This window comes from Lissotriton helveticus, chromosome 5_1 (genome assembly GCF_964261635.1).
Source record: "Lissotriton helveticus chromosome 5_1, aLisHel1.1, whole genome shotgun sequence".
In the NCBI taxonomy this organism is placed as follows: Eukaryota; Metazoa; Chordata; class Amphibia; order Caudata; family Salamandridae; genus Lissotriton; species Lissotriton helveticus.
The window spans coordinates 89248617-89267060 of record NC_136065.1 but is presented as its reverse complement, the minus strand read 5'-3'; the positions used below and the strand labels follow the sequence as shown (position 1 = coordinate 89267060).

The 18444-nt window shown below is 47.8% G+C and overlaps 1 protein-coding gene across 2 annotated transcripts in view; it reads right to left on the bottom strand.

The window, feature by feature from the left end:
* LOC144752980 (E3 ubiquitin-protein ligase TRIM39-like) overlaps positions 1-18444 on the bottom strand; it is a 134693-nt gene that overhangs the window by 78172 nt on the left and 38077 nt on the right. For both annotated transcript variants that reach the window (XM_078640789.1, XM_078640790.1), the window contains exon 2: positions 5210-5232. In XM_078640789.1, the coding sequence (XP_078496915.1) occupies positions 5210-5232 (23 nt within the window). The remainder of the gene's footprint in view (positions 1-5209; positions 5233-18444) is intronic.

Below are 18444 nucleotides of genomic sequence, written 5' to 3'. Positions count from 1 at the left end.
TTCAGATTCGGAGATTAAAATGGGTTGGGATTTTTCTCTACCATCACAAAACTTCGCTATCAATGCCCAATACTTTCTAGTGTCCCTGGATAAGGACACTTCACGAAGAGTTACCCATTTTTCATCTTCTACTTTCCTCCGATCTGATACTTTTTTCTATTCCATACCTGTTTAAGTCTATGAATCTCTCCCTGAATTTTTAAGCTAGGGGCTTTGAATTGGAGTCTAATCAACTTGTTAATTTCCTTATTCAGTTTTTTAATTTCCCATGAGATTAATACTGTAGGGGAGGTTCTCATCTCTTTTTTGTTTCTTCCCAATTTTCTGATTGCTGCCAAAACTCTCTCATATCTCACAATCGGAGTCTCCAGACTAGGCCTAAATGCAATATTCTTGAAAACCCTCTGGAAGTTCGGCAGTGCCTTATATGACCAATAGGTACGGCCAGTATTCCGGAATAGGTGACATTTTCCTTCCTCTGATTCCAGCGTTCGGGCTTCTCGGTATTTATAACCATCTGTACTAATAAAATGTTATGGTCACTCATCGTAGAGGGGAGCACCTTAAACTGTGTACACGCACTAAACAGTTGAATGGAAACTGCCATGTAATCAATAAGGGTCTGACTATAGGTACCATTGAAAGTATAAGAAGCAGGTGAGTCCTCTGGAAATCTACCATTCAAAAATATTAAATCAAGATTCCTAAGATTTTGTAAAAGGGAAAGGCCTCGTTTATCAGATTTTAACTGAGCCGGAAATACAGGCTCTGGAATATCCCACACCATCTCCAAATCCGTATTAGAATAGACAATAGCAGCACTATTATTTATTTTAGCGTTAAAATCCCCTACCATCAATATACGCGCATGGGTCTGTCGAAGAGCCAGGTTTTGAGGTTTCTTGCGAAGATGGGGAGCGATGTCTGTCTGGGGTGGAACGGAAGGTTGTTCCAGGCTTTGGCCGTGCGGAAGGAGCGGCCTCCCGATCTGGTCTTTCTGGTGCGGGGGGACCACGGCGTAGGAGAGCTCTTGAAGAGACCAGCACACAGTCCTGCCACTGTTAACCCCTTCATCTCTGCTCTAGAAGAGTGAGTTCAGCCCACAGTCTCTGCCACTGTTAACCCCTTCATCTCTGCTCTAGAACCGTGAAAAGACCAGCACACAGTCCATGACACTCTTAACCCCTTTGTCTCTGCTCTAGAACCGCAAGTTCAGCACACAGTCCCTGACACTGTTAACCCCTTTGTTTCTGCTCTAGAACCCCAAGTTCAGCACACAGTCCCTGACACGGTTAACCCCTCCGTCTCTGCCCTAGAACCGCAAGTTCAGCACACAGTCCCTGACACGGTTAACCCCTTCATCTGTGCTCTAGAATCGTGAGTTCAGCACACAGTCCCCGACACGGTTAACTCCTTCATCTGTGCTCTAGAACCGTGAGTTCAGCACACAGTCCCCTACACTGTTAGCCCCTTCGTCCCTGCTCTAGAACCTTGAAAAGACCAGCACACAGTCCCTGCCACTGTGCACTCCATCATTGCTGTTCTACCACATTTGAAAGATCAACACACAATAATTCCACCGTACACAGGAGTATGTAGACATTACTATACACCGCCAATTCTATGCGCCGGTAATTGCAGAGAATCCTTCCTTCTATCTTTGGCTGGACTGCTCTGTTGGAATCCAAAGGATCTGCCTGTGCAATCCCTCCGAGGGGTTCATAGATCTGCCTGTGGAATCCCTCGAGGGATTCATAGGATCTGCCTGGGCAATCCCTCGAGGGATTCATAGGATCTGCCTGTGCAATCCCTCCCAGGGATTCATAGGATCTACCTGTGCAATCCCTCAGAGGGCTTCATAGGATCTACCTGTGCAATCCCTCAGAGGGCTTCATAGGATCTACCTGTGCAATCCTCCTCGGAGGGAGCCACAGGCTCTGCCTTTGTATGTTATTCTCTAAAGGATCTATTGGCTGTGCCTGTGCATTCCTCCTATGGAGGATCCACAGGATGTACATGTGCATTCCTCCTGTGAGTGATCCATGGGATCTGTCTGTGCATAACTCCTGTGAGTGATCCATAGGATCTGGCTTTGCTCCTATGAAGCATCCACAGGATCTCTCTGGGCATGCCTCTTGTGAAGGATACATAGGATCTGCCTCTGCATTACTCCCGTGTTGGTATGTATAAGATTTGCCTTTACGTTCCTCCTGTCAGGATCTATAGGAGGTACCTGGGAATTCCTCCTATGTAGATCCAATGGATCTGCCTGTGCATTCTTCCTCCAAGAGATCCACAGGATATACATGTGCATTCCTCCTGTCAATCAATCAGAGTACTTGTAAAGCACGCTACTTACCCATGAGGGTCTCAAGGCGCTATAGGGAGGGGAGGGAGGGGGGGGTGCTGCTACTGCTTGAAAAGCCAGGTCGTGAGGAGTCTTCTGAAGGCGAGTAGGTCTTGGGTCTGCCGTATGTGGCTAGGGAGGGTGTTCCAGGTCTTGGCGGCGAGGTAGGAGAAGGATCTGCCGCCGGAGGTTCTTCGTTGGATGCGGGGGGACAGCGGCGAGGGCGAGGCTGGCGGAGCGGAGCTGGCGGGTGGGGGTGTAGAAGCTGAGTCTGCTGTTCAGGTAGGCTGGTCCGGCGTTGTGGAGTGCTTTGTGTGCGTGGGTGAGGAGCTTGAAGGTGATCCTCTTGTTGACGGGGAGCCAGTGTAGGTCTCTCAGGTGGCAGGTGATGTGGCTGCGGCAGGGGACGTTGACGATCAGTCGGGCGGAGGCGTTTTGGATGCGTTGTAGACGTCGTAGGTATTTGGCTGGGATTCCTGCGTAGAGCGCATTGCCGTAGTCCAGTCTTGTACTGACGAGGGCCTGTGTCACCGTTCTTCTTGTTTCGGTCCTGTGAGTGATCCATAGGATGTGCCTGTGCACCTATGAGGCATCCACAGAATCTGCCTGCACATTACACTTGTGAATGATGCATAGAATCTTCCTGTGCATTCCTCCTATGGAGGATACATTGGATCTGCCTGTACATTCTTCTTGTGAGGAATCCATAGGATCCACACGGGCATTGCTCCTGTCAGGGATCCCATGGGAACAGCATGGAGATTAATCAAGTGAGGGATCCATAAGATCCACTTATGCATTCGCACTATGATGGATCAATTATTTTCAGGCACGGATTCTCTAATCCTCGCCATCATACGTTGAGATACAGAGGGTTCAGTCAGTGCGCTGTACCCGGGTACAATCCCATACTCATCCGCGACCCCCGAGGAGTACCTTCTTCGCACCCAGCACGAGGGGTGGGAGAGGCATCAGTGCCTGTACAGCATTAGGTTATTTATATACCTGGCTCCAATCCCATACTCATCCGCGATCCCTGTTGAGTACCTGCTTCGCACCCAGCACTAGAAGTAGGGGGAGGTCTCCGTGCCTGTACCTCATTATGGGATTTATTTTTTGGAAGTGTTCGTACGGCTCCGCATGTAACCTTCCTGATTCAATATTGGATAAATGTACCCTTTAGGTATGGTCACAGGTTTTAAAAGTGTAGAACGCTTGTGCCGCCTGTGAATTTGAGTGGTAGCAGCTGGCACACTCACAACCAGAGTTTATATCTATGGTGTAGCCCAAAAAAAGAGAATTGGAGCAGTTCATGTGACTCCCAATAGTGGACCACAGTGAGCGCGCAGAGGAAGCGCCTCCGGTTATAGTTCAGCATCACACTTAAAGTGCATCTATCGGGATAACTTTATCGGGTAAAAGGGAGGAATGTAATATCCAAGGCTTTATCTCCACAAAATGTCTTAGGTCCTGGTTATGATGACAGAACAGGCAGTCTTTTGTGACTGGATGGGTGTCTGTGGGAGGAGAGATAAGACTGCTAGAAGTTGGGGGTGAGTCCAGGACTGTGAAGTGGACGGCACCCTAGTGATCTACCCGCCTAATACCCACCCTAGTGATCTACCAGCTGAATAACCACCCTAGTAATCTACCAGCTGAATAACCACCCTAGTGATCTACCCGCTTAATACCCACCATAGTGGTCTACCCGCTTAATACCCACCCTAGTGATCTACCAGCTGAATAACAACCCTAGTGATCTACCCGCTTAATACCCACCCTAGTGATCTACCAGCTGAATAACCACTCTAGTGATCTACCCGCTTAATACTCACCGTAGTGATCTACCCGCTTAATACCCACCTTAGTGATCTACCAGCTGAATAACCACCCTAGTGATCTTCCTGCTTAATACCCACCTTAGTGATCTACCAGCTGAATAACAACCCTAGTGATCTACCCGCTTAATACCCATCCCAGTGATCTACCAGCTGAATAACCACCCTTGTGATCTACCAGCTGAATAACCGCCCTAGTGATCTACCTGCTTAATAACCACCCTAGTGATCTACCAGCTGAATAACCACCCTTGTGATCTACCAGCTGAATAACCACCCTTGTGATCTACCAACTGAATAACCACCCTAGTGATCCACCTGCTTAATACCCACCCTAGTGATCTACCAGCTGAATAACCACCCTTGTGATCTACCAGCTGAATAACCACCCTTGTGATCTACCAACTGAATAACCACCCTAGTGATCCACCTGCTTAATACCCACCCTAGTGATCTACCAGCTGAATAACCACCCTTGTGATCTACCAGCTGAATAACCACCCTTGTGATCTACCAACTGAATAACCACCCTAGTGATCCACCTGCTTAACACCCACCCTAGTGATCTACCAGCTGAATAACCACCCTTGTGATCTACCAGCTGAATAACCACCCTAGTGATCCACCTGCTTAATACCCACCCTAGTGATCTACCCGCCTAATAATCACAATTTCAGAGGAACATCGATCAGTTTGATACTTCATTTTTTTTATATACCTTTTCTTCCCTTTTTGTCAAACTTTGAGGAGTAATTGACCACCATCCTCAATGTTTATGTCTTTTTTTAATACGCAGAGTAAGGTCAGTTTGCAAATCTGTGACAAAACCAAGGACAGTGATTGTGTGGTCCAGCGGCATCTCACATCATTTCATGAAGTGGTCCAGAGGTCATTTATTGATGCATCCTGTGAGGAGGTTACATTGTGAGCAGACAGTGGAAGACGTCATTAAGGTCCTCTCACATACATGTAGTGGATAGACACACTCTTACTCACTGAGAGGAGGATAATAAACCAGCCTTACCTGCTCAGGGTGCTGCTCACATCCTGCAAAACAGAGAAACAAACACAGTGAAATCAGATTCCACAGACAATGGTAAATTGTGACTGTGTTTTAGGAGCGAATGTTGGCAAATCTGAGATTCATTAAACATTTCTATCTCCGGTTAGAAAATATTGGGGAGCTGCTCCCACCTCCTCTTGTACAATCTGTGATAGTCAGATGTGAGTCACGTGACAGCGCAGTTTATAATATTCTCAATGGACTCACGTGACTACACAGTTTATAATATTCTCAATGGAGTCAAGTCAAAAGGTTCTTTATTCGGCAACTAAAAGCCATAAAAGCAAACATGTTAAAAAAAGATACATTTAATCAACATAGATTCAAACCATGGTCATAAAAAGTAAATAGGAACATCATTTATATCAATAAAAAGGTTTTGAAGTTACAGGGGATATATTATGTAAAGTGTAGAGTGCTGAAGACCAGATACAGTGAACAGTATATCCCGCAAAGTGCACATGTTGACAATAAAATGTGCCCTAGGCACAAGGCAAGAAAGAACAGGCTGGCTACTGCAAAGACAGCTTTTTCCTATGCCTGGTAGCCCCTGTTAAAAAGCTTGCAACCCTGAAACAGACCATAGGGGAGGATAACATTTGAAGGTACAGTAAAGCCGGCATAACTTGGGTGAAATGGCAATCTCTGAGCAACAGAAATATAAACCTTCTGCACAAGGACTGATAAAAATCACAGAAAAAATAAAATGTAAGGTATCTTGCTCTGAGAAGTTGTCACAGGGGCAAGGTTTTAGAGTACCAATGAATGGAGTTACGTGACAGCACAGATTATAATATTATGAACGGAGTCACGTGACAGCGCAGTTTATAATATTCTGAATTGAGTCACGTAACAGCACAGTTTATAATATTCTGAATTAAGTCATGTAACAGCGCAGTTTATAATATTCTGAACCCACGTGACAGCGCAGATTATAGTGCTTTGAACGAAGTCACATGACAGCGCACTTTATAATATTCTGAACGGAGTCACGTGGCCGCACAGTTTATAATATTCGGAGATGAGTCACGTGGCAGCGCAGATCGTGGGATCACATGACTAACCCCAGATGTAGTGGGCGTAGCAGGGCTAAGCGTAGGGCCACGGAATAGAGAACAAACTCCGTAGAATTCTGTGGAGCTCCGCTACGCCACACGCCACCCACCTCCCACCCCCCCTATGAACAATTGATTAAAACTTAAATAAAAAGACTTTAACCTAAAGAAAACCACTTACCTTGGTTTTGGTGTCCCCGGGCCGCCCTCCTCCTCTTCATTGTCGTCTCTGGGAAAACTGTGCATGCGAGCGCACCAGAGACGGCGATGGCCCAGCATTTAACTGGATATCTTCTTTTCTAGCCAACCGCACTTTTCAAATTTTTTATACCACAGCCAATTCTAATTTTCACTCTTCACCTTATGGGGTACCCCAGGGTTCTGTCCTTAGTTCTCTGCTTTTTAATTTGTACGTCAGGCCTCTAGCGCACATTGCCGAACAAGCTGGCCTGACCCTATTTACTTACGCCGATGACTCCCAGATCATCCTTTTCCCTTTCGAGCATGGACCCCGGCTCGACATCTCTCCTTCAATCTGTCTTAGGGAAAATTGCTACATGGATGAACTGCAACCTTCTAAAATTGAATGGCGAAAAGACTGAAGTCCTGATTCTCTGTAAAAAGAAAGACCTGTGGGGCCCGTCACACTGGCCTGCCGAGATGGGCGCGCTCCCACTGCCCTCCAGACAGGTCCGTAACCTGGGAGTTACTATTGATGATTCCCTAACCATGCACCAACAGGCAGTCAAGGTCTCAGCCGTCTGCTTTACCATCTTGAAATGGCTTAGGAAAATAATCTGGATGCTGCCAGGTGACACCCAAAGATCTGTGGTCCATGCCCTTATAACATCTCGGCTGGACTATGGAAATGTCCTTTATTTGGGTTCTAACAAAGCCGTGACCAGACGACTGCAGCTGGTACAGAACTCTGGCGCAAGATTACTGTGCAGGATACCCAAAACCACCCCCCATCTCCAGCTACCTCCGCGACCAACATTGGCTCAGGGTAGAGAGTCGTATCAAATTCAAAACCCTGAGCTATATGTTTAAAATCAAAATGGGCACAGCTCCACAGTACTTACAATCTCTTGTCCGTCCCTACACTCCCATTCGCCATCTACGGTCTACAACTCATGGAAATTTCACTGTACCTAGAATCAAACTCTCCAGGATGGGTGGGAGATCTTTCTCCTACCTGGGTCCATCACTATGGAACCCTCTCGCCCCTGACATTCGCAAAGAAACCAACTACACACTCTTCCGCAGATCCCTCAAGACCTGGCTACTTAACCAATAGCTTGTCTATCGGTATAAATTAGCTATTACCTGCACTTAGTCCGTCCAGTGCCGGGAACCCCTTTTTGGGTAGCTGCCGCGCTCTATAAGCTTAATAAATAAATAAAGAGGAGGAGGGAAGACCGAGGATGCCGCAGCCAAGGTAAGTGATTTTGCTTTACTGTAAAGTCTTTATGTAAGTTGTAATCAATTGTTAATAGGGAGGGTGGGAGGTGGAGGCTGGCCAACTCCTCTCCGCCGTGGAGTGTGCAAAGATTTGCCTACTCTGTTTTCCCCACAGAGTAGGCAAATCTCCGCAGGCGGGGTAGAGTTCTCCACCCGGGGTTACACATGACTAAGCACAGTCTAATTGTGAATCGGGTCACGTGACACTGCATTGCCAGTTAAATTCTAATCAGCGTCACATGGCGAATTCCTCATAATATTACAAGTGGTGAATGAAATCCATTCATAAGGGTGACATTTTCCAAGACTTAACAAGTGCCAACACACACGCTGGAAGCACTTGTGACGGACAGTTAGGGTAAAGGGACTCTGAGAAGGGTGCAGGGGACATGTATGGATGGAGGGTGTGCTCTATACATGTTGCATGTGTGGACTAGGGTTATCATGGAGAGGCTATTGTGCTTTCATGTTTGGGGACATACATGGTACCGGATGGAGAGAGTCTGCAAGAGGGAGGAACATTGTAGGATCATTCGAGGAGGTCTTTCGAAGTGGAGACAGATGCCAATTCCAAGGAACAGTCCCCAGCCACTTCGTGCTTCCTTCTTCTCCACAGGTGTTACTGCAGTATTTGTACGGGCTGAGGGGGAGGCGAGCCTCTGTTATTTGCCTTTGTCTCAGACTGCCCTGTCACTTCACACACAGCTCTGCTTCTTACACCTGGCAATATTTCTGGGTGACAAAATATTAACCAGTCTGATCTAATAAATACTCAGGAATTACCTAAAACAAGCTCCAGAGATGGATCTCAGGAGCCCTCATCCGTATTGGCAAAGCTACGATACCCCTAGGTAGGGGGAACAGCCATTACATCGCACGTGTTACCACGCATGCGTTGTAAGAACGTGTAGTCTTTACTACGCATGCCTTTAAAACGAATTTTGTTCTAAAGTATGTATGGTAAAATCACATGCATTGTACAAAAATAGGCGAACCAAGTAGTTATGAGGAAACCGAGGCTCTTCTTTTTCCTCACAATGACGTGCACCACCCCTCAGACGACCGCAGAAACCAAGAGGAGATACAGGTTAGGGGGATTGGGCCTGGGTTGGGGATTACTATTTTAGGGTAAAAGGAGGACGGGCAGGGTAGTGTTCTAGGGTGGTGAGAGGGCAGGGGGTCGGGGAGGGAAACAACCCTTACAACGCAACTATTACAATGCACACCGTTACAACGCACACCATTACAACGCACACCATTACAACGCAGGATCCATTACAACGCATGCCTTTACAACGCATGACATTACATAGCAGATGCTATTACAACGCATGCCATTACAACGTAAGTATTGGTAAGTATGTTATTTTTTTAATCATTTTTTTAAAATGTAAATTAAATAAATTAATTTAAGTAATAGTATATATTTAGTTTTGGGTTATGGGGTACAGGGGTATTTTTAGATTTCAGGGTTAGGTTTGGGTTTTGGGGTACAGGGGTATTTTTAGGTTTCAGGGCTAAGTTTAGGTTTTGGGGTACAGGGGTATTTTTAGGTTTCAGGGCTAGGTTTGGGTTTTGGGGTACAGGGGTATTTTTAGGTTTCAGGGCTAGGTTTGGGTTTTGGGGTACATGGGTAATTTTAGGTTTCAGGGCTAGGTTTGGGTTTTGGGGTACAGGGGTATTTTTAGGTTTCAGGGCTAGGTTTGGGTTTTAGGGTACATGGGTATTTTTAGGTTTCAGGGCTAGGTTTGGGTTTTGGGGTACAGGGGTATTTTTAGGTTTCAGGGCTAGGTTTGGGGTTTGGGGTACAGTGGTATTTTTAGGTTTCAGGGCTAGGTTTGGGTTTTGGGGTACAGGGGTATTTTTAGGTTTTAGGGCTAGGTTTGGGTTTTGGGGTACAGGGGTATTTTTAGGTTTCAGGGCTAGGTTTGGGTTTTGGGGTACAGGGGTATTTTTAGGTTTCAGGGCTAAGTTTGGGTTTTGGGGTACAGGGGTATTTTTAGGTTTCAGGGCTAGGTTTGGGGTTTGGGGTACAGGGGTATTTTTAGGTTTCAGTGCTAGGTATGGGTTTTGGGGTACAGGGGTATTTTTAGGTTTCAGGGCTAGGCTTGGGTTTTGGGGTACAGGGGTATTTTTAAGTTTCAGGGCTAGGTATGGGTTATGGGGTACATGGGTATTTTAAGGGTTTAGGGTAACGGGTATTTTTAGGGTTCAGTTTTTAAATAAATAAATTTAAATAATTTAAATAATTAATTTTAATAATTTTATTATTTTTTAATATTAGTTCTTTAATAATAATTGTTCTTTTTAAAATAAACTATTTTTTAAAGTATATATATTTACAAATTAATTATTAAAAAATAATTTAATGTATTAAATGTATTACATTTTAATAAATTACATTTTTTTTAAAAATAATATACTTACCTATACTTACGTTGTAATGTCATGCGTTGTAATAGCATCTGGTATGTAATGTCATGCGTTGTAAAAGCATTCGTTGTAAATGTATCTGCGTTGTAAAAATTGCGTTGTAACGGTGTGCGTTGTAAAAGTTCGCGATGTAACGTCATACATCCGGTCGGGGATGGTGGTGCAGGGGCAGTGTTTCAGGGTAGGGAGAGGACTGTGGGTTGGGGGGAGGGTCGTGCAGGGGTAGTGTTTTACGGTAGGTGAGAGGACTGGGGTCAGGGGAGGGTCGTGCAGGGGTAGTGTTTTAGGGTTTTGGGTAGGGTCCTGGGGAATGTTCAGGATAGTGTTTTAAGGTAGGGAGGGGCCTGGGGGTCTGGGGAGGGTCGTGCAGGGGTAGTGTTTTAGGGTTCAGGGTAGGGAGAGGATTGGGGCCCGGGGCGGTGCAGTGGTAGTGATTTAGGGTAGGGAAAGGATTGGGGTCGTGATTTAGGGTAGGGTAGGGCAGGGAGTGTAGCTTACCTCAGACACTTTTACCAAGTATATGCCTTTGCGTTGTAATGGCATGAGTGGTAAAGGCATATGCGTGGTTAAAGAATGTATCGTAATGGTAGGTCGTTGTAGGAGTACTAGCATAGTAATACCCACGTTGTAATGGCACGGGTGGTATTACTAGACATAGCACCGTCATACAGTTCCTAGGTAGTAAGCCATAGCAGTGAGCCAGGAGTCTCTTCGACCGGAGTCAGGACCCCCAAAGTGTTGCTCAAGAGAAACAAGTGAACTCCAGGGTACATGAATTCTGGCTTCCTTGTCAGGTGGGGACAACCTGGAGAAAGACCCCAGCAAGGAGAGCTGGTTCTGCATTGGGCCACACTCCCCTGAGCAGAGGCCTGTCGTGTGGGATCATCAGTCCATCTATCTGGTGTAGGAATCCTGCCTTTTCGGCACAGTGGATCATCTGCCCATTCGTAAAACACCGGGTAGGGAAAGCCTACCCCTAGATTTCTAGAACACCTTCCAGAACAAACTACTGCAGCAACTCCTTGAGTTGTGCACATCAGCTCCTAAGGGGAATGAGTTTCCACTGACGACACAGGAGGCGAGTGTTACCAAGCTCCGGAACACAGTCTGCAGTCCCTTAGACCTGATCTCTGACTGGCCCCTTCGATACTAACATTCCGATTACAAGGTACGGGGGAAAGTTTTAGCAAATAGAATAGTACACTTGGTCTGGCAGGTGCACTGTCTATGGGGCATGTAGGCTTCTCCAGTTTGCAGCGGATTGTGCATATGCCACAGTGGTGTCTATCTACATGGAGGAAGCATTTGACTCCCTTATATGGCATCACTTGCTCCCAGTTCTTGGGGGCATGGGTTTGGGATTGGACTGTGTACATGCCACAGTGGTGTCTACTGACCGGGGGAAAGGGAAATGGGGTGATGGTACATAATCAGTCTCACAGTATTTCCCTATATGAGGGCGCCCTCCTTCTGCATATCAGGGACGAGAGCTCTGGAAGCCCTGAGATGCTTCTGAAGCTAGAGGTTTGAAATCATTCCTGGGCTGAACCCCAATATTCCGAAGTTCTGTTTTTTTAGACCTGAAGCCATATCCCTTAAATACCTTGGTGTCAATGTTTATAGAGCACAAGAGGAAGTCCGATCTGTAAACTAGCAAGGGGCCCTTGAAGCCTCTTAAAGCAGGGGTGTACCTCACATGCTTTATTCTTTTTCCAAGATACTATTGGTAGTTCCAGTGTTTTCCTGTCCTGACTTGAAGTCTGTGCTAGTAGAAATAATATAGGAGTTCAGGGAGGGGTAGAGGAGCATTCACCAACTTGGCTAGTGTACCCACTTGCCAGGCCCTAACTTTCCCTTTTCTTACATGTCAGTCATCCCTAAGGTAGGCCCAAGGTACCCCTGTGGGCAGGGTACAGTGTGTGTGAAACTTAGGACATATCCTGGTGTGTGTGGCATGTTCGGATAGTGAATTACTGCCAATTTAATTTTTCACTATTGCAAGGCTACCGGTTCTCGTAGGACAGAATGAGGAGTTTGTTTATCACATCTTATAAACAAAACTAGCCCTGGGAACTAGGGAGAGAAATAAAGTTTAGTATGACTGAACTCAGAATCTAAAGATGCATCTTTTAGAAGAGGTGATTTTTACATTCTGGGTTTGAAAATACCACTTTTAGAAAATAGGTATTTTCTTGCTCAGCCATCCAGTAGACCTCTGCTGGGTTTGTGGATTTACTGTCTGGGTTTTGGATGGCAGGGGCTGGGGATGAGTAGTGGCTCCAGATAGTCTAGGTTAGTCAGGAAAGGGTTGAATAGACCTGGGCTGCATTTAGAGTAGGGGAGGAGTTTTCCATTCACCTGAATGGGCCTTGTCTGCCTCTGGCAATTCCATCTCCATCTCCTGCCAGGAGGCTACACTAGAGATGACAGAACTGGTTCTGACTGGGCACAGACACTCTCCCTGAGAGGACAAAGGATTTTGGGCTATAAAAAGTGGGGCCCAAACCCCTAAACATTTGAACTCTTTTGGACCAAGAATACTTCCAAGAAGAAGATCTGGCGAAGCTGTGAGGAGGTGCTACCACTTTGCTGGGTGCTTTGCTGTGTTGGGCTGCAGTGGCTGCTTCAGTCTTGGGCAGTGAAAGGACTGGACTGAACTGAACTTTCTGCAATCTATTTTTGTGAGTTTCTCCAAGGGCTTGAGGTCGAGCTTGCCCCCTGTTCAACAAGTCTCGGAAACAGCAAAGACTTCAAGCTCTTCTGCCCTCAGCAGGGAACGGTGTGTTTTGTGCTGCACCAGAAGAAAAAGCAACCCAAAGCAGTCTACGACACCACTGCCGACTCAGTGTCTTGAAGGCACCGACGCACCGCAACCCTGATCTCACCGAAGATGCCTGCTGATGCCGCCACCGAGACGCTGCTTGCACCGCGACCTGTGAGCACCACACTCCACACCACCTTGCTTCACGATGCCGCCTTGGTATCCCAGACGTCACTCCATGCCAAAATAGACGCCGTTGCTTGCACCGTGGTTCGAGGGCACCATTCGTAAAGTTACACGATGCACCGCCCTCATCCCAGACCGCAGCCTTGGCCCATCAATGCCGGCACCATCGACTCCAGTTTGTCAGCCGATGAGAGTGCATCAGCAACACCGCCGCTGTTTTGCGCCGTGACCTGCCAGTACGACAACGAGCACCGCATCAGTTTGCACAGCGACCCTGGTCTCACCGACGACGCCATCTGATGCCACCAGTGAGCCGCTGCCAGCACCACGACCTGAGGGCCCCTCCCCCGCGCTCTCTACTGAAGATGCTGGGCCGGAGACTGACTCAGCTGGTTCGAGGTTGGCCCTGGCACCATAAGGGCCCGCTGAGTGGGCCCTACGGTAGTTGCTGCATAGGGGGTGGAGGCCACATGTGCTGCAAGTTAGCTGTGCGACACTGTAGGAGAGTAGGACCTGCTTCTTATAGTTACCCCAAGTTTTGCTGATGTTTCACTGTTTTCAACTTAGTCTGGCTGTGTTCCTGCTATTCAGGATCCCAGCCTAGCTGTGTTCTCCTCTAAATTGATTGCATGTACTTTAGGTACACTCCAGATTGGATTCTGGGGTACCCTTATAAGTCCCTAGTATATGGTATACTATGTACCCAGGGCACAGGTACCCCAGAGGCCTCCCAGGGGCTGCAGCATGTATTATGCCAGCCGAGAGACCACTCAATCTGATACCACAGGTCTGCTACTGCAGCCTGTGTAAGGTGATGTATGCACCCCTTGCTTAGATATAGGTTCACTATATCTACCTTATTACTGCACATATTAACCTATCAGTCACCCCTTCGGCTGGCCTTATCAATCCTGAAGGCAGGTGCTGGGTTGTATGTGAGAGGGTGCCAATGAATGAGCAGAGCCCCTCTGCAGCCTTCGGAATCTATCCTCCGGGGTGGTTAGTGAAGCAGCCTAAACCATATTCTCTTAAGTGCATTATAACCGCTGGTAAATGCTAACTTTAGAACAGCTGCACAGAATCACTTCGTGTTTGGTGTCAAACACCTTGGAATCATACCTCCACACCAGTAACTGGTGTGGGAGGTAGGATTCCTCCATGGTAGCAAAACTAATGTAGGGCACCGGGCTACCCGGTACCAGCTTTCCTCGACCCTGGCATCACAAGATGGATGCTGCCAACCACAGACACGAGTCTGCCCTCCTGCTGCTGGACGAAATTCCAGCAGGGGAAGGCTTGACAATAGGTTTCCTGTCACATGGAGGTGTGACCACCTTCCAGACAGGCTTTAGTGCATTGGTTCTGGGTGGGTGAACTCCAAGAGTGCTTTGATGTCTGCACTAGGGGCACATTTGGTGTCCCTGTGCATAGTCCAGCTCAAACCGGTTGCAGGGGCTCCCAGGCCCTGCTGTGGCACGAAACTGGACAAAGGATATGGGTGTAGCCACCCCTCTGTCCTGACCCTCCCATAGGTTACTCACCTGCTAAGCAGGCACCAAAGACACATCTGACCGGCTTGCAACTCCTGAGTACTTCTAAGACTTTTGCAACACAGAAGGTGGGTGTCCCCGAGGTAGACTAGACTAGTGTGCTCAGCAAACCTGAGACCCATATCCCTCGTGGGGACCGTGCAACCTGAACCCCTGGGCACTGTGTCCATTTGCAGAAGCATCTGCTTTCCGGTGACCCCTGAAGCTGTGCTTTGGGCTACTCGTAGTCCAGACCCCGAGCAGTAGTCCCACCGAAGATTATCAGCCTACACTCCACAAGTGTTCCGTGGGCTGGTGTTTTGGGATTCCTCTCGAGGTCCCTTTGCAATCCCTGGTCCGTTGGCCTGTGGGTCCCTGTGAAGGCAACTTTAATTTCCAAAGGGCTTTCCTGGTTGCTCCAGATGTGCTCAGACTCTCCACCGCTTGGGGAGTCCCCAGGACCTTGCTGGTCCTCACCAAAGCATCTTTTCTCTGACCAAGTGGGTTGCAGGTGCCAAGGCTTGTTGGTGCTCAATCCGGACACTGAGCCCCCAGCACTTAACATCCTTAGTGGGACAGCTCACCTGCGGACTTTGGTCATTGTCGACTTCTCCTGGTCCCCGTGGCTGCAGAGTCAAGCTTCACCTCATCCCACCTGAAGCACCCGACATTGGTGGGCATTCGTCTATCGTGCCCCTGGTCACTGGCAAGTGACCCAGACTCTTTTCCCTCTGCGTTCAGGTTCTTCTCAGCTCCGATCCAGGCTTGGATCACACCGTACACTTTTCCTCTTCACAGCAGCAGCACTTTGCAGCATCACGCCATTGAAAACGACAAAGATTCCTGACACCATTTGACACCTATGCACCCGGCTTCCCTGGGTTAGAGAACATAAGTACTCCAGTGCTCACATGGGTGCTGGCCTTAGAACCTTGTAAGTCTAAAAGGGTTTGCTCGAAGTTCTCTCCTAAGTGTCCTTATTCTTTAAAATTCCAACTGTGTCTTGCCCATAGAGTTGTACCGAGCTCGCGACTGTGTTCTCACACTGCACACGTCCCCAGTGGGTCCCCTGTGTCACTACCTTGGGGTCGCAGCGATTTTACGTGCTCTAGGCACTGTGTCTAGTTAAGTCGTGGTAGTTATACCACTTTCTTAATACATGGTCCGGTCTCCCCCTGGAGCCCGCTGTGTTTTGTGCTATTTACTGTCGTTCTAGTACTGTAATATTGTGTGCCTTGTTCTCTAATCTCATAAAGAGGTTAGTAGAGAGGGTTTAATAATTCATACATATATTTTATTTATATCTTGTGTGATTCTCCTTTAATTTGGTCATTCAGGAGGTTATAATCTGGTAAAACAAGCTGCTTAACATTCCTTCGAGACTTAGCCTGAAGGCTGCTCTCCATAGCTACCACTAGGATAGCTTTCAATAAAGGTTGTCGTTAACCTAATCATCAATGAGGGTCGATTGCACTGGTACAAGGTGCCCACTATAACTATTGGACAGCATATACCAGGACAACTTCTAACAGACACATACTGGAGTGCGCGACAAGGGGAAAGATTGTACCTGAAGTGCTCGCCCATGGACCTCGGTGCCAAGAGATTAGTCCCGGGGGTGGCCCGTTGGTTTGTGCGGCGGTGAAGGGGTTCTGGGTCCCCATACAGCAGGAACTCGGCCAGGACTAAACCAAAGGGGGTCCCCGCTGCTGTGCAGATGAATACATTGGACAAATATGCTGTACCGCGCCAGCAGACACCTGAAGAGGGGGCGACCGGGGATAATTCGGCCGCAGAGGAGCCATCCCTTGGTTCCATCATGTCCACGATCTAAGCCTTTGGAACGAAGAAAAGCAAAATTCATAAGGTGAACATTGAAATGAACTTGATACAGGCAGACATACGGAAAACCTCGGAGGGGGTCACAGCAACGGAGGAGAGTGTAGGGGAGCTCCAAGTTATAACACACAAGCTGGAGGACAGCGTTCAGAAACTGATGCATCAACAAAAGCTGATGGCAATGGGGTTGGATGACCAAGAAGGGAGGGCGCGCCGTAACATTAGGGTGGTGGGGGTACCGGAGGGGGCTGAAGGCCCCAGCATGGATCTCTTCATCAAGCACCTTATTTTGAACCACCTCAGACCTAAGAGACTGTCAACTCTTTTCACCGTGGAGAGAGCACACAGGGCCCCAATCCCTAAGCCGAAACCTGGGGCTCCTCCTCGGACGAATATTGTGCGTGTTCTCAACTTCAGAGACCGGGACGCCATTTTGCAGGTGGCTAGAGTGAGTGGAGACCTCCATTACAAGAACTCGACAATAAGGTTCTTCCCCGATTTCACACTGAGAGTACAGCAGGAGAGGCGCACATTCGATGGGGTGAAACAAGCCCTTAGAGAGAGAGGGATAAACTACATGATGCTTTTCTCTGGAAATCTCAAAGTCCTAGACAAGGATAAGTCCTTGTTCTTCACAACACCTATGGAGGTTCAACAATGGCTGGATGGGGGCTATTATCGGTCACTCAATCGTCGCACTGAAGGGGACTGGCGCGGGAGTCGCTTCCGCACTCTCGAGTCTCCACCTCGACGCAGAGAGGGGCACAGGTTGGTATCCAGATCCAGGAGCTCCCAGTCCGGGAGCCCAGTGAGTGAAGCACAACTCCGGGGAAGTAAGGGACATAATTCATTGCTCTGTGCGGTGGTATAACTTTGAGGGACTTCAGGTACAGTCTTAAATGTCTGACATATAAACTCATACTCCAGTAAGGCAGCAGTTTGGGACATGTCGGATAGGACACTGTTTTGTATGCTCCGGCTTTACGATGTGTTAAGGGGTGGAGTTAGAGGCCCGGGATGGGGCGCTATTGTGTGGTGGTGCCAGACAGCCCTACTTTAGTTTCTAGGTTATGGGGACAACAGGCGCTCTGCTATTTGGGATGTGGGTAGTTTTAGACCTACAAGGCAGGGTTGCAGGGTGGGGGGCGGACACTTATGGGTTTCTGTATTTTCTGCGGGGTTCACTGTTTGGTTCTTGTAGGAAGGTGGATATCGGACTATATGGTTAGCACAACCTTTTGCCTAGTGTTTTGCTGGTTTTTGACTTAGTTGGCCTGAGATCCTGCTATTCAGGGCCCCAGGCTATCTGCTCTCCCTAGAACATGGACTCCATGTACTTTAGGTACATACTTGATTGGGTATTGGGTCACCTTTGTGAGCCCCTGTATAGTGTACCATAGGTACCCAGTATTTACAACAAGGGGTGGTTAGGGACAGAGTCTCTGAATTAAGCAGAATACTCTCACCCAGTCAAGAGATCAGGGCTAGATCCAACACCGTTTTTTAGCTCAATGCACCATCCCAGTTTCAGAACCTGGCTGTATGCAAATTAGTCAGTTCCTGTCCCAGTGCATGATGGGAACAGGGCAAACCAAACTACAAAAGCCAATTCTTACACTGGGAAGGAAACAAGCTTCCGCGGACCGGTTTCTGGCATTACAGCCGTCTTCGGCCCGGCTTGCTTGAATCCTGATGGTGCAATGAGCAAGGGACTCATGTCTGAGTATACCCTTCCACGCTTAGGGTGGACAAAAATATTTACAACAAGGGGTGGATCTAGCCCTGATCTCTTGACTGGGTTAGAGTATTCTGCTTAATTCAGAGACTCTGTCCATCACCACCCCTTGTTGTAAATACCATAGGTACCCAGGGCATAGGTGCATCCAAGGCCTACCAGGGGCTTGAGCATGTATTATGCCACCCCTGGCTGCC